Here is a 15,697-nt window from a genome sequence, read left to right as displayed (position 1 = left end):
GGTAAGTGTTAACGATCTCATCATAGTTGTGGAAACCCTTTCAATAGTGAAATCTGTAAAAGTATTCAGCACAGCCTGAAGTGAACAAATATATCTGATCAACTGAAAAGCTCTCTTGACTACGTTTGTTTACTAGTGATGAAATCAAGTTGTAGAAACATGGATATCCACTCTCCACATCCTTTTGATTTGGCAGCTGGAGGCTAGACAGAATATATCCCAGAGCTTCTTAAATAGCACAAGATACCTGCATGTAAGCAGCTGAATCCCACCTTTGACCTCTGTTGATACAATGGGAACCAAGAAGTAGGTGTCTTATGCCATTAAAGATGTCCTAGGGCAGCTGGCCTAGTGGGTTTCTACCTGTGATCAAAGAAAAGCATGAGTTTCCCATAGGTCTCCAAAGTAATGTCCCCTAGCATGATTCAAACAGCAGTAGACATTGCTTAAATAGCTGAATCAACTTCTGTTGCACAAGATACAGAAACATCTACTCTTCCTGAGTAAAATTCTTTTATCCTTTTTTTTTTTTTTTCATTTTCCACTATCATTTTTACTCTAATACTATTCCTCCATAAAGAAAGCTTATCTTTTGCAATAATACTACTGTACCACTTACAGTTACAGTGATGCTAGGAAAGCCTCGTGGTACCATCCAACCGTCCAGGTCTTGTCTGTTGTCCCCCAAGAGCCCAAAACCTGATTTTAATCAATCACCTTGGCACTTTCTTTGAAACTCTATATTTTCAGATTGATCTAGATATTTTATTAGTGTTATGGTTGGTGACATTCTTACTCCACTTATTCCCACTCAGATCAAGCATGGGTTGTCAAGAAATACGTGTTGTTAGGCTGGACCACTCATGACTCACGTACCAATGTGTACTATTGTGTAACTCCAGATTTATTTTCTTCTTAAGAGATAAGCTGTAAGCTTAACTCTATGTTGTGATTACTTTATGTCATTATATAAAGTGATCAGAAATAAGCCATGTAGTCATTTTCTGTTCTTTTGGTCTGCTTTGACTTCAGTTATTTGCCAATGATCACTTCAATGCCTATTTCCCATTGATTGTATCTCCTATATTCATGTATATTTAGGTTACCCAGCAAATATTCCCCTTTATCAGTGCTAGCTGTCACTCATTCTCACTATATTATCACCTCCTTTTGTAGCTTACAAATCTTTTTATATTTTATTGAAAATAGAGACAAGATAATTCTGAGCCGGTTCCACGCTGCGCTGAGGTATTCTTTTGGCCCTGTCATTACCTAAGTGTGCTACATGTTATTGAAGCCCAAATTCTTAAATCTGTGCTATAAAGTAATTTTCAGTGGGTACCTCTGTATCAGTACATTAAACGGCACCCTGGCATGGGCACTGCAAATCTATTTGCCATATTTCTGACTGTCAGAGAGGTCCCTGGCACAGGTTTGGTCTGGACCAGATAGCATTCTCACAAATAGTTCCCAGGCACAGTTTAGGATGTACTACAGGCCAGGAACCATTCCCAATAGGAAATTTGGATAGGGACGCTCTTTTGAAAGCTAGGAGAACTGAAACATATGGGTGTTGTCAGATAATGCCAGCTGGCCTCCAGAATGAAAAATAAACAGTGGCACGGTACTGGTAACTGGTATGGATACAGCCGTTGCTTCCAGTGGTTAATAGCTGCATAAATACTTCAGAGAATGGGAATCCAAGACACAATTTTTTTTTTTTTTCTTTCTTGCTACATATAGATTCTAGTTAAAATAAAACAGACCATTTTCTTCCTTGAAATGTCTTTACAAAACATCAGGAGTGAGGTTCATCTGAACATGTCTAATGCTGAGCTAGCTGTTTAGACAGTCTTTTTAGTCCATGAAAGAGGAATGTTTTTAGGGGACAATTCATTTCAGCCTAGCAAGGCTTCTAAGTCAGGACAGATGAATTATGACCCAAGAGTGCATATTTCATCCCATTAATTATAAAGGGAACCTACAACAACTGGCTCAGGGAACGAGCTCAGACAGCTGTACCGTGCAAAGCTTACTCTTTATTTCTTCTGACTTCGGGGAGTTTCAGCTTCAGGGAGTTTAATGATTTCAATTTTGCCTTCTAATTTGGTTTTTACAAAGCTTTTACTGCTCAGCAAGAGTTAGTTAGCATCATAATACTGAAACCAAGAGACTTAAACCAAATAAAACAAGCTCAAGATCAGCCTCCTGCCTTTCTGGTTTTCTGTGATAATAAATATTTTCTTCTGTGCAATTCCTTTTTTAGCTTTTATTTTAAAAAAATGGCTTTCATTTAGTTGCCTTATTTCCTTCCTGTTTTTCTAGCTTACACTTTGTGCAGGAATGATGATCGATGTACATCTTATCTATTCTCCTTCAGGATTTTCCCTCTAATTTTTTACTGTCTTAATGATTTTGTGTTTCTGAGTCTGCCTAACAATTCTAAGGCCTTTCCAAATCATGCTTTTCTGTAGATGAAGAGCAAAGAGATATAAGATACTAATAAACTTCTCCTGGGAGTAGTAAATTCAATCATGTATTAATAAGCACTCACTCTCAACTCACTCCTTGCCTTTAAGCCCTTGAATATTTCTTCCCTATTAGTCAACAGAGACTCCCAGACTATCTCAATTCAGTTGCTTGTTCAGACTGTCAGAATAAATAATTAACAGTAATTCTATGCTTTTTCTCCTTGTAACTGATTGGTAGAGGTGTCTTATGAATAAAAAAGCCTCTGAACTTTCATAAACTTCTAGGGTGTACAGGAACTAAACCCTGACTATATCAGTGGGATAAAATATCCAAATACTTTTGAGGTTCTGGGGTTTTGTCATATTCACTTATCTTTCCTGGACTGAGTGACATTTCCTCTCTGACTTGAAGGCCTAGAGAAAATGTTTCTTTTATTCATGTGTTTTGCTTGCATGTTGCTGGGTGGGTAAACAGTAAACAGCTTTACAAGCTTAGACATGGCCTCTTGGCAGAATCTGAAAAATGTGAATTCTTCTGCAAAGAGACTGCAGTATTCTGCAATGGATGAAGTTGTTGGTTACCCTTTAAAATAGAGGGGGAAGATGCAAATCTCATCTAATACCTGACTTTGCTTCCCTTGGTGAATTTTTCCCATTTTCTTACCTTCTTCTCCCTTGTGGGCCATGATTCTCCTTCAATGTCAAGAAATGGTCTTTGTGATTGCTCTCATACAGCTATCGTTGTCAGGCAATGGAATTCTGTGTAACTAACTCCTGCACAGGGTGCCATACAACCCCACAGCCCCTCTCCAGTTCTCCAACATCAGGTAAACCTCTAGAGGAGAAGCCTCATATAAAATTCTTTCCCTTTCAGGTGAAACTTTCCAATTTACACATCATTGTATTCCAACATTTATCAGATTAGCATTAAGAGTCCTGGAATGTTTACAGTCCCAGACCTGGAACCAGAGTGAATTGTTTCAACAGTTCTTGAATTGTGGGGATTCTTTGGCCGTCAGAAAGCATTCACAGAAATAAAATCCTTCTTCCTGGAAGATCACACTTGAAGTATGGGCTTGACATTGGAGAGGGAATCTTCCATGTGTAAATTTAATACTTAAGAAGAGGAAAATATTTATGATGAATATATGACAATGACTTGAGAAAGTACCAAGAACTGAAGCAGATAAAGTAGATAAAAAGTTAATATTTACATCAGTAGTTGTCAAGAAGGAAATACAAGTAAGTGTGGTTGGCTGGTTTGCTTATCTTGCCATGCTCTGTTTTATGACATATTGAACAACTGTGGAGGCAAGAACTAGATCTTTTGTTTCCAGAAGACTGGAATGATCCAATGATTCAGTGGTTTATGGGCACTAGCTGAACGTTTGGAAGTCGCTCTCAAAGCACTAGCAGGTACCAGGTTTCATAAGCGATTATTCTTTAGCCTATCCTACCTGCTTTTCTCTACCATTGCAGCTCAGGGAAAATTAATACATTTGGACCATTTTTTTTCCTCAAAAGCTAAGAAAGAATGTCCTCCTCTATTTCATTTCCCCTGGGTGTTCCCCTTCATCTTGCATAATTAATTTCCTTACTTATTCCTAAATAAAATAGAATTAGGATAAGCTGTCAGTGCAAGAATAAGTTCTTAGTGCAACATGACTTTCTCCCAAGGTGACTTTAAAATAATATTGTATACCTTGTAGTAAAACCAGCATCTATCTTAACTAAGATGTCTGGAAGTGAAGTCTTTCAAGCAACGTTCAGCAGGCCTTTTCTGTTAGGGCAGCAAACATCGGCAGAGTCTTGCACACATCAAGAAGAACAGAAAGAGTAAATATAAATGGAAAAATTTAATTCAGAAAACTCAGGCTTTGCTTGATTTGCAACTATGGAAAAGAAGAGATGAAAGAATGTTATTTTTCTCATTCCTGTCTTTCCTAAGATGAGGTGGAGATACAAAGGAACACCATTTTTCACATCTTCTGCAAACATTTACTTTGATCCAAACCTGTAGTTGAGGTTGGAGACAATTTTACAGCATCTTATAGTGGTTGTGTGCTTCAACATGAGTTCCAATCACAAAAGGTCACAGTTTTACTGGAGCGGTTGGAGTGTGAGAGAAGGAGAGGTGATAATGGAGGTCCTACCAATACCATGGTACCACCTGCTGTATGCAATTTGTCACACAAGGCAGGCAACTTTTTGCAGCCTCTCTTGTGCTTTTCCCTTTTCCCACTCTGTTGGACCAGATTGCCAACATTTTCTTAAAAGAGGGGATAAGAAAGCCCCAAAGCATTTATCTTTCAGATATAACGGCCAGCAAAACATATCGCAAGCTTTAATAAAAATGGGTTTGGAAAACATGCTTTTTGGATTTAAAGATATTTTTATTTCACTATGTGTTCCTCTTGCAAAACAGATCTAGTTGTATTGGGTGAGAAGGTTTATACTGGAAACTAAGGCAGGATGCCACTCACATCAATTCATTTTTCTTTCTGTTGAGGTTACATTCTTGCATACTGAAGTATTCTAAATTCAGAAAGAACTCAAATTACCATGAGATACAATTTTTAACAATGACCATTAACTCTCAAAAGCCATTTGGCAGTAAATATATTTTACTAAATTATTGTCCAGAGACATCTGTCAGGATTAGAAATGCATTAACATAAGTTCTTTGTAACTCAAAGACTATAATATACGTTATTTGAAGAGATTCAAATGCGGGGGAAAAAAGAAGTTATCTTCTATGACCTTGATCTAAACAAAAATCTAACTGCAAAATAGCCAGGAGTATTCAGCTGCGGTGCTGTGGTAGTGACACCAGTAATGTCGCTGGTTCAGAAATGTGAGGGCGTAGAGAACACGAAGAGCCTGAAGCATGAAAAAATATCAGCCCACTTTCTTTTCTTATGCACCTAAACAGATGTAGGTGAACACAGCAGATATGTTTCCACAAAATTATCTGCACACCCACAGCAAATCTCATTGGAAATAAGACTGCACAGTATTTCAAGAAGCTGTGCTTATAAAGAACAGGCTAGAATATCAGAGTCAGTGAGAAAAAGTTATTTTCTATCAGAAAGCTCATTTTTTGGTTAAGTTTTTCAAGGGATGTCTTAATTGTTTTACTGTTTCCAGATAACTAGAAACCACCAGATGTCTAGCAGTCAAAATATGTTGTTTTTTTGCATAAAAACAAGTGTTTGCTGAAAAGCAGAGTCAATGGTTTTCTTTTGTTTTTGTCAGCAAGTGTTACCCCAGGGGGAAAGCACGTGCTTTCATTTAGAAATTCTTCAGCTAAGAATGCTTCCAACAAATTATTTTCTGATCAGCAATGCTTTAGAAAGAAAAAGTGAGGAAATGTAAATGCAAATCCCCAAAACTGGCTTGCAAATGTCATAACGAAGCATGACTTTATGTCACACTTCCTCAGCTACTGCCTTGTGGTCTCAGAGAATCTAGAAGCGTCTGGAAATGGAGATGCCTCTACTGCAGTAATGGATCGGTTCCTAGTGGAGATAACGTTATAGACACCAAGGGTGTTTGGGAGTCATCTTCCCTGGATGATCAAGGGAAAGAAATCTAGTTCAAAGTGATCACTTCTCTGTGGTCACTGGAGAGAGAAAGGAGACCCTCCAGGTACCTAAGATAGGTACTTCTTTCTACTGAGAAATATTGAGAAGTGATTTGATGTTAATAATTATGCGTTACTTATTTTAAAATAGTATCCAAAGACTTAACCATGCTAGACAATACACAGGATATAAAGAGATTTTTTTCTCTCAAGTTCCCCATCCTCTTCCCTGTAATGACTGCTCTTCTTAAAGAGATTAATCTCCCAAAAGACTCTTTATGAAGACTGATGTGTGGGTGAGATCTGAAATTTTTAATCATTAGAAATCTTGCAGTTCAGAGCCCGAGAAAAAATGAATAGGCACAGTGTGGGCTTCAAGAGAGAGCTTTGTAAATGTTTGGATGTGAAACAAAAGTGGCTATATCAATAGTTAACATTTTTGAATTGTCAAAGTATTCCACAGAGCTTTGAAACTCCCTGTACATTGTTCGCCGTACAGCATATATCTACAATGTTTTCCGCACCATGTTTCACAGGGCTGTCTAGATCTGCTGACTGAGAGTTCAAAATACATTAGTGAACTAAATGAAGCTCTCTGGAAAAAAAGTAAAGAATTAAAATTATTTTTTTACTAGAAAAAGAAGTCAAAACGGCCTTAAACACAGAGCCACAAGCCAAATCCATATAATAAATGGTAAGGTTGTTCTCAAACATCTCTACCACTTTAAGTTTCCCATTCTCAGTGCCTGCGAAGTGTGACATTGCCTAAATATACTGCACATCATAAAATGTGAACATCACTCTAGACTCTAGGCTGTGATTCAGGAAAGCATCCCATTCAGGAAAATACTTGGACATGTACTTACGTGATTGGATTTAAATGCATGTTTAAAGCTAAGCGTGAACAGAGATGGAGTTATGTCTGTGCTTAAATACTTTTCTGAATTGCCATCTCAATTATACTGTCTTAAACCCAAGTACATATGTTAAAATTTCTTAAATTACTTTGGATTCACTCCGGTATGAATAAGCTCCATTGGTTCAGCTTCATTTTATTCAAAGTAAATCTCCAGTCATCAAAGAAGTTGCACCGAGGGTGAGGTTATCCTGAAGGAAATTCAGGAAGGGGTGATTTTTTTTCTGTCACAGCTCTCAGGAAATATAAATACACTGTCATTTTTAGTAATTCTCTACAGAATTCTTCAAGCATGCCTATGGTGGAAACTGGACATAAAACATTCATGCGAAACATCCTAGAGGAGCCCAAAACTATTTTCAAGCACATATGAAATGGCTGGGGTTTATTTTGCTTTAAAGACCCCTGAAAATAAAAACATTCAGTAGATAAGTTGGCCTATTTATATATCTCTCTACACTGGTCTATATATTTTTGTAGTATATACTGGGAGAAGTATTCCTTTGGTTTTTAAATATAGTAGATTTAGCTTCCTTACGAAATGTTTGTTATGTTCCCTGTTCTTCTTCTGAGCGCATAGGGATTTTTCAACCTCGTTAAAATGTGCCATCTGCTAGAGACATCTGTTATAAAATTACAACATAAATTTATGTGCCTGCTTTATTCTTAGGAGAAACACCAATATCTTGAAGTTTAAAGAAAGTAACATGCTTTTGCAAACCAGTTTTCTTAAATTTTCTTTCCTCTATTAACACAATGTAAAAATGAGGCAAATTCTCACTAGTACTAAATAGAGAGAAATTAATTCCTCTTGCAAGCCCAGCTAAGATTATATGATTAGTCCCAACCCACTTTCCATTCCAGAAAAAGTGACAGTTTTGCTTGGCTCCTCAGAGTATCCAGTATGGCATAAATTAAAAAAAAAAAAAAAAAACAAAAAAACAAACAAACAAACAAAAAAAAAAAAAAAGAAGAAGAAGAAGACATAAATATTCTCAACTGTATAAAAGACTGCACCTTTACTAATATTGCTATTTGATTATATGACAGCCAAAGGCTTGTGCAGTTTTGCACTGAGGAAGACATTTTGCAGAAGCATGGTTCTTGCAAGACCAGATGTGTCAAAGTATATTTTATTCCATTGCATTTATACATTCTTCCATGGGAGATAAACAGCACCAGATCCACCACAGGATCTTAGAGAACATAAACCTACAAAGTTAACTGGAAGTATTCCTATTGTCATCAGTCAAATAGCTAATCCATAGATTTTTTTTTTCCTTTTGGCAAAAACTGGCAACAAAGAAATAGATTAAAGTGATAAATCATGGAATATTCCCTGGTGGTAGTGAGTGATGCTGGATGCAATTATCACAGAAGTCTACTGCAAAGCTTAGATGAGTTTTTACTCTCATATTTTAGACTCCCAGGGTTCGGCTTCATTGCTCACAGTTGTACACAAGATTCAGTAATTCAAAAATAGAGCAAATAAAGTTTTGGATAGACTGAAGAATAAGAGATCACCTTCAGTTTCCCAGGCATGGTGGGGGCACTGTCTCTTTGTTAAGGAAATCATCTCTTTTCAACTTGTTTTCTCTCAGCTTGATCTGACTGTCTCTCAAAAACGCCATCAGCAAAACTCAACGGAATTATTATCATAGACAGAAGAAGTCACAATGAAAATTGTTATGAAAAGAAGACTCCAGTAACAAAAAGGAAGACAAGATCCAGATATTGTGTGACTAGTAATGGAGTAAGTAGTTGTAGAACTGTGGAGGAATGAAAGCAGGTTAATTAACACTGATAATATAAAGCTGTGGGCTTGCTTCAGGGGTGGTGGGTTGACTTACATTGATAATGTGCAGCTGTGGCTGGTTCCTGCTAAGTAGTTAAATAGGTCTATGGGGTAGGGAAGAGGAGCATGGATGAAGAGAGACCTGGAAGAAGCAGAGGGAGAAAAGAAAGCACCTCAGATGTAGGAGAGGCTCTGAGAGAAGATGGGTGCCCAGATGAGGAGAGGCTGGCTGGAAGAGGAGCCCTGAGAAGGAAGAATCTGGATGCGGCAGATGCAAGAAGCAGGGTGGACTGGCCTGAAGAGGATGAAGAAACAGTATGGACGGTAGATGAACTTTTGAAACCTTGTGGGGGATGGGTGGCTGTGCCAGGGCGAGGTGTGGGAGCTACTTATTGAAGTCAACCTGGTATGTGATGGTAAAAGCCTTGTTGCAGCCGGCTAGTTTGGATAGTGCTGTGACAACTAGCGATGGCTAATGTTGAAAAAAAACAGATCAAGCAAGAAGTTCTTGTATTGCATGGTTTCAAAGAAAGGCTCATGCAGTTTAGATCAGCACTAGTCTAAGGGATGAGGAAGGTGCAATGTCTGTATAGCTTCTGCATGAAATATGGCATGCAGTTTTAGATTCTGCTTCTTGGCTTTGTCCCACCTATAAAGAGATGCCTACGTTAGCAGTCAGCTGGACCGGTGCTCCTTATAATCACTGGGAACATGTAAGGGCCTTTCCTGAGAAAAGGTTTTGTTCGTTGCCTGGGTGCCAGGCTGCAGAGTGATTGGGCCTTAAAATGTAGTGAGGAAGCCACTAGCACTAAATCTGGTGCTCTGAGCTCACCTGCACATCAGTTCTGTGCCCACCTGTCTGCAATGAGGGGTGCCCAAAGCCTCCCACAGCTTCCCACAAGGAAGAAGAGACCTCCTCAGCTGAGCATGGAGGGAGTAAACAGCTCTGTGGAGTGTGAACTGGCTGCAAGGGTGCTTTGCTGCCATGTAGGTGTATGCCAGGGCAGAGCTTGGGTGGGTGAGTGATTGTATATAACTGGCACTTATGTAAGCAATAAAGGATCTCACTTGAGGTCTGCGCCTTCATATGCTACAGGAAGAGATAGATTGCTGAGATCAGAAATACCTGCTGGAGATCCCTCCTTCCCTTTGCCTGTAGAGAATGCCTTGGGCAAGCAGGCATCTCGGATGAAGTTAGAAGAGAGCTGGGGGAGCCTTAGGGTGCTTCAGTGAAAGGTGTCTAATGGATGGCATGATGCGTTTCCAGGAACATAACCATGAGCTGAAGGTGGTCTAATTCAGAGACAGTTCCTGACAACCTTCTGTCTTCAAAGCCCAGTCAAGGAAGAATTTTTCTATAATGTGCTCTGAGGAAAATGAAAAATAAGGCAAAGGAAGTAAAATAATATCAGAAGAGTAAGGAGGGAACAATATCTGGTCATGCCAACTTCAGGCTTGTAATTAACGTCACATTCTTTTTTCCCTGTGCTGTGATAAAGTATTTAAGAGGTGCTTTTCTGTTTAAGGACTGTGTAATCATTGAAGGAGCAGGGTGCAATGCTGTGCCAGCAGAGATGAATGAGAAATGAACTTGTAACAGAAAAAAAAAACCTTCCCAGCATATGATTAGGATGTCGTGCATCCGCAGGCATGCTCTCTTACAGCCCAAGGACTGCAGGGGAGATGCTTGCACCAGCAGGTGCTGGAAATAGGGAAACATCCAAACAGTGATGACTGGAGTGTTTGGAGGTTTTTTTCTTTACACAAGTGGTTATTATTTGTCAGTGTTACAAGCTATGAGGTGGGTGAGGAGCCTGGTACATGTATTCCTGGTTGTCATCACCTCCAGATCACTAGAAAATGTTTCTATCTCTGTCTGTTTGAGCAACGTGGCCAGTTCTTAAACTTGCTTTCTCTTTCCCTTTGGCTTAGTCCTTTTCCTCTTTATGCATGTTCCTTCTCTATTTTGTTTTGTTTTTTTTCTTCCCTTGGCAAAAGCCAGGTTTCCTTAGAGCTGCAATTACTGATGAACTTACAGAAACTGTACCTGCTGCTGAGGGCTTCTCCCTGCTCCTATACCCTCCTCATGACTGTTTTGATTCCCCATGGTCATATTACTTCCAGCTGCTCCTCCACCTGTTGCTTATTTTCCTTCTGTGTGACCCAGTGTAGTGGACTTGGGGAACAACAAGATTTCAACCTACAGTTTTCAGAAGTTTTCACTCACTTGGGAGTACCATCTCAAAAAAAAAAAAAAATCTCCAGCTGCGCTTTCCACAAGGGCCATGAATCTAGGGCTCACACCAAATTCAGTCGAGTTAAGGTAAGTAACAGCATGAGGAGGACAAAAGTGTTGTCTTTCATTCTTTTCTTGCTTTATTTACTTGGTTCCAGAAATGTAAGAATTTCTATTGTCAGCCCTGGAAGGGAGGTCACACCAGAAAAACCCAGTGGTGCCTTTTGTTACTCTGTCCTACAATGAAAACTGCCAGTGTCAGCTGCTTTTCCTCGTGGAGGAAGGAACTTTTAGCACAGACCAATGCAATGTGGCAACAAACCAACCCTTCATGAAAAACCCCAGTCCTTGGCAAACCTGAAATAATACTCTCCCACCTCCTGGGAGTGGAGTGTGCACCGATACTGTACCAGACCTTCGACTCTCATCTGCTGAGGCTGTGAAATTCTCTTGGTTTAATCAGCCCAGAGAGCATGTTTTCCTACTTTGCCAGACCTCAGATTCAGCTGCAGAAAAAAATCGCAAGGCTCTCACAAATGAAACGAGACACTTGAATTCTCTCCTCAGAAATACAAACATATAAATATATACTTACTTCTATTTCAAGATCATTCTCTCACCTCATTGGGTAAAGTAACTGAATGCCAGCCTGATTAGAGAACTTCTGGCATCTAGCTGCAGTAAGTGTGTTAAGTTTATGGCAATTGGAGAGGAATCATGTTACTTTGCTTTTGAGCAGAGCTTAAGCTCAGGGATGCCTGGACTATTATTCCAAGAGGTGACTTTTAGAGTAATTTTAAGATGTCAGAGGAAGATATTATTAAAAAAAAAAGAGGATTCAAGTGATAAATTTCTGGGTTTTTTTGTTCTTATACATCTGTTTCCTGACAGTAAGTTTCTTAAGTTACCAGCTGATTCCTTATTAAATTCTGGAACCGACAGTTTGTTCTACTGCCTGTTTTTTCTGTATAATTTTCCTGCATTGTGGTTAGAAGATGGAGGTCACCAATACCTGGCAGTGATGCTACCTGCTTCACATACAGACAGTGTTGATATGTGCTTGTGTCTGTGAGCCTGTTCTGTGTGAAGCAATGGACTCCATTGGTGCATCACCCAGGGCTAAAAAAAAATGCTTAGGGAAAAATATTTGGGTAAAACAGCGGAACTCAATTAATTGTAAGCCTCACTGGACTGAGACTGATATATGCTTGCTCTAACACACATTTGTGTGATACTTGGAACTGGAAATTTTTATATTGCTCCTTAAGAGCATCAGAATTTAAAGTGGGGAGAATGGAAATGTTGCTGCAGAATTTTGGGTCCCAATGTTGTATTATGGTTTCTGTGTTATGATATTAGGTTGATAAGTGTAACCCAGTGGATTTTGGTATTTCCTTCTTTTTTACCATGATCTAGCCCTACTTTATAGTCTTTCTGGAAACTAGGCAATTTAGATCAAAATCTCAATGGTGCCCACAGGCAATTATTGGACTAAGCTCAGAGAGGCACTCGGAAAACAAGAGAATGTTGGTGATTACCCTTAGAATTGAGTTGAGACTTCTATAATCTGATTTCTCTTTGGGTTATCAGTTGGCATTTGTCCTCCCTTGCATTGTGCAAGGGAAACTGAGGCTACCAGGACATCTTTCAATGAAGCCAAATACTTTTTAAAGCCTATGTTTGGAAGTCTCTTTCTCTCTTATGAATTATGTACCATCAGGTTTACATGACATCTCATGAGAGGATTATCGCATGAGCATGAGCTACACACACCTCACTCTATTCTCGGCATAGTCACAGAAGAATGATAGTGTGGCACGCCAGGTAATTTAGCCCACACTATGCCAGAGGCAAAATTCAGAGAAGATGTCCAGGTAAAAACACTGAGGGAGGCTCTCTCCATCCAAACAGGAAAATGTGGTCAGATGTTTATGATCTGGATGTCATCACAAGCACTTAGTGCTGGAGGTGGCAATTCTCTGCCCTCACAGGTACCCCTGGGTGAGATGTCTAAGCTGAGGACAGTCTTCTCCTTTGCAGCAAAGAAACAGCAGATGCCCTGTATCCTCCTGAGACCATAAAAGGGCCAATTGCCCTTTGTAGCTGCCACCTCCTCCCCACTGACTATAAAAGCAAGTCTGCATGAACAGTAAATAATTCAGGCATATCCCTGGTACACTCTAACACTGTTTCAGGGGAATGGTCATTTCACGGTGCTGTCCAAAACTCCTTGATTCAGCACAGCCATTAAGTATGTGTTGAACACATTCTTGTTCATGAGTGTTTTAAATTTTTCATATTTAACATCAATATTAAATCTTTTCATAAACAGACATTTCCTTGAATTATGTCTATCTTGATGCAGATACTAATTGAAGTTAATAGGATTCCTACTGGCTTCTGTTGGTATTAAACTATACTTTTTGCAAGCTCTTTCAGGCAGATACTATCTTTTAATGACACTTATCTTTGATGTCCAACAAGTTAGAGATTTCAGTGTCTTGGTGATTTGTGGTTTCATTACTCCCCCTCAACAATGGATCAAACAAGTCCCACCCCTCCTCTTCCCCCCAGCTTTGAACGGAGTGCTGTAGGATGTCAGGTAAAAGGGATGTAAAAATACATCCTTTGCCTGCTATAAACACAATGCATTTTTAAATTTGGAGGCAAATGGAAGATCAACTACTGCATGGGTGGGACTCATCTCACTGGCTTTAGAGGTCTGAAGGACTGATTATGCATCCAGTCTAAACTAGTTGTCAGAGTCCATCAACAGTCAGTGGAGAGAGATAAGTACCTCACTGTACTAAGTAGTTAAAATGTGAGCTTGATCGCTTTCTAGGGTACCTGCTTGTCACCAGCAATTATGAAGAGACAAGACGGCTAATTAGGTGGTAAGCCTAAGTTTTGAATAGCTAACATACACAGAATGAGCTTTTTATTAAGCATCTACCTCTCTCTGCCAGGTCCAGAGATAGCCACAGCTTTTCTGCCCTGCTCAGTTTGCTCTTTGAGCTTTAATATCATGTTAGTTGTTAAAATTCATTTTAGACACCAAGGTAAATAATCTTAAGAAAACTGCAAATGTATTAAACAGTGGATTAAAATCAAGCACAATTGCATGGATTAGATCAAATGCCCATGTGTTTTATATATCTTACTCCCAATGATGGCTTTGAAAACAAAACCTAGACTTTAACAATTTTATTTTATAGCAGAAACTTTCCTTAGTGCTTGTGGTGACTCAGCACTCAAATTACCATATTTCAATATATGACCCAGTGTAATTAGGACAATATTTTTTTAAGCTGGTTGTTACTTTTATGCTGTAGTTGAGTCTCCAGAACTAGTAACTTATCTCCAGAGATGAGAGTTTTCCCTCTTTTCAGTAATAAATGGCTCATATGTTGTAGCTGTTACTTGAAGCAGCAGAGGCTGGAAGACTATAGACTGTTCTTTGGAAAGCTTTTTCCTGCCAAATCTCATTTCTGCAATGGCAGATGTCTGCATTTTAAGACCTAGTTTGTTTCATGGGTTTTGCATTTAATGGAACTTTCTGTGCTTGCATGGAGCACGTGGGAGTTTTACAGAAGACCCTAAGGATTAAATTAATCTCTCCTAACTTCAGTCATGTGGAGTTTGGTGTATAATCTAAATTCGTTGTCCTTGGCTCCCTCTCTTCTCAACAAAGACAGAGCAGAACATCAATGGGGATTTGAAACTATTTCCAACTCCCACCTTGGGATGGGAAGAAGCAATCCCTGCCCTGTCTGGCCACCTCAGGCTCAGTCTGGACAACTGACTGGCTTAAACTGGATGCCTTGGTTTTAAATTGCTAATGTTACGGAATATGCATTTCTGTATACATCTTTACATGGCAAATCGGATCCTCTGCTGCACAGGGCTTGGGAAGATCTTAGGGAAAATTGTCTAAGTTTTTTGGTTTTTGGTTTTTTTTCTTGAGGCAGTATCTCCTGACAGGTACATGGGTGCAGAAACACCACATGCACACTGACAGGAGGATAGGTAGGTTGAAAAAAGGCATCCTAACACAAGGGGACAAAGGAGTGACAGACAAAAAGTGGGAAGAAACACCATGGAGCACAGAAGGTGTGATGTAAAAAAGAGGCAAAAGCAGCAGTACACCTGCTGCTTTCTGCCTCGATATTACTGACCCAGTTCTGGCTGGTGGTTTTCAAGGTTATATCCTCCCTTAGAGCAACGGTGCAGCAGAGCAGGCAGGGAAGAAGGTAAGAGATAGGAAACTCCAATATCATGCTCACCGTCTCTACTCATGGCCATGGGACAATGATGTGGGACCTCAAGCAGGTTGCTGCATTGCAGCTCTGGTACAGTAACAGGACCTTGGCAGTGGAGGAAGAAAGGTTTTACCTTCCTCAGGTCACAAGACTGTTTGATCCATACCTTGGTTTAAAAGCTCTCTGTTCAACAGGAGAAAAACATCTGCTGGTGTGATCTGCAGTCAGCCCAGCCAACTTCATTACCTTATTAAAAATGGATTGATGCAAAACCTTTCCCCAGTGCTCATTCCAGCATCTATGTGGATGCAAAATATCATGCAAATGAGTTAATTAACTAGGTTTTGCTTCATTAATAGATAAATCAGAGCAATAAGAATCTTCCTAAACACTAGCTATGCAGTTCTCCAAAAATAGGACATCTAATGCAATTATTT

General features: G+C 39.4%; 1 protein-coding gene across 3 annotated transcripts in view; it reads right to left on the bottom strand.

Moving 5' to 3' along the window:
• The window catches only part of PTCHD4 (patched domain containing 4), a 93,498-nt gene that overhangs the window by 28,103 nt on the left and 49,698 nt on the right, over nt 1–15,697 (bottom strand). Inside the window, exon 3 of one of the 3 annotated variants that reach the window (XM_040598637.1) lies at nt 4,915–5,006. The exons of the other annotated variants lie outside the window; for them this stretch is intronic. Coding sequence (XP_040454571.1) covers nt 4,951–5,006 — 56 coding nt within the window. The 3' untranslated portion in view covers nt 4,915–4,950. Of the gene's footprint in view, nt 1–4,914; nt 5,007–15,697 lie in introns of those variants that run through there. 3 annotated transcript variants of the gene reach the window in all.

The sequence above is a fragment of the Falco naumanni genome, chromosome 6 (genome assembly GCF_017639655.2).
Source record: "Falco naumanni isolate bFalNau1 chromosome 6, bFalNau1.pat, whole genome shotgun sequence".
NCBI classification, from domain to species: domain Eukaryota; kingdom Metazoa; phylum Chordata; class Aves; order Falconiformes; family Falconidae; genus Falco; species Falco naumanni.
Note: the sequence above shows the minus strand (reverse complement) of the source record. Positions and strands in the feature narration are given on the sequence as shown.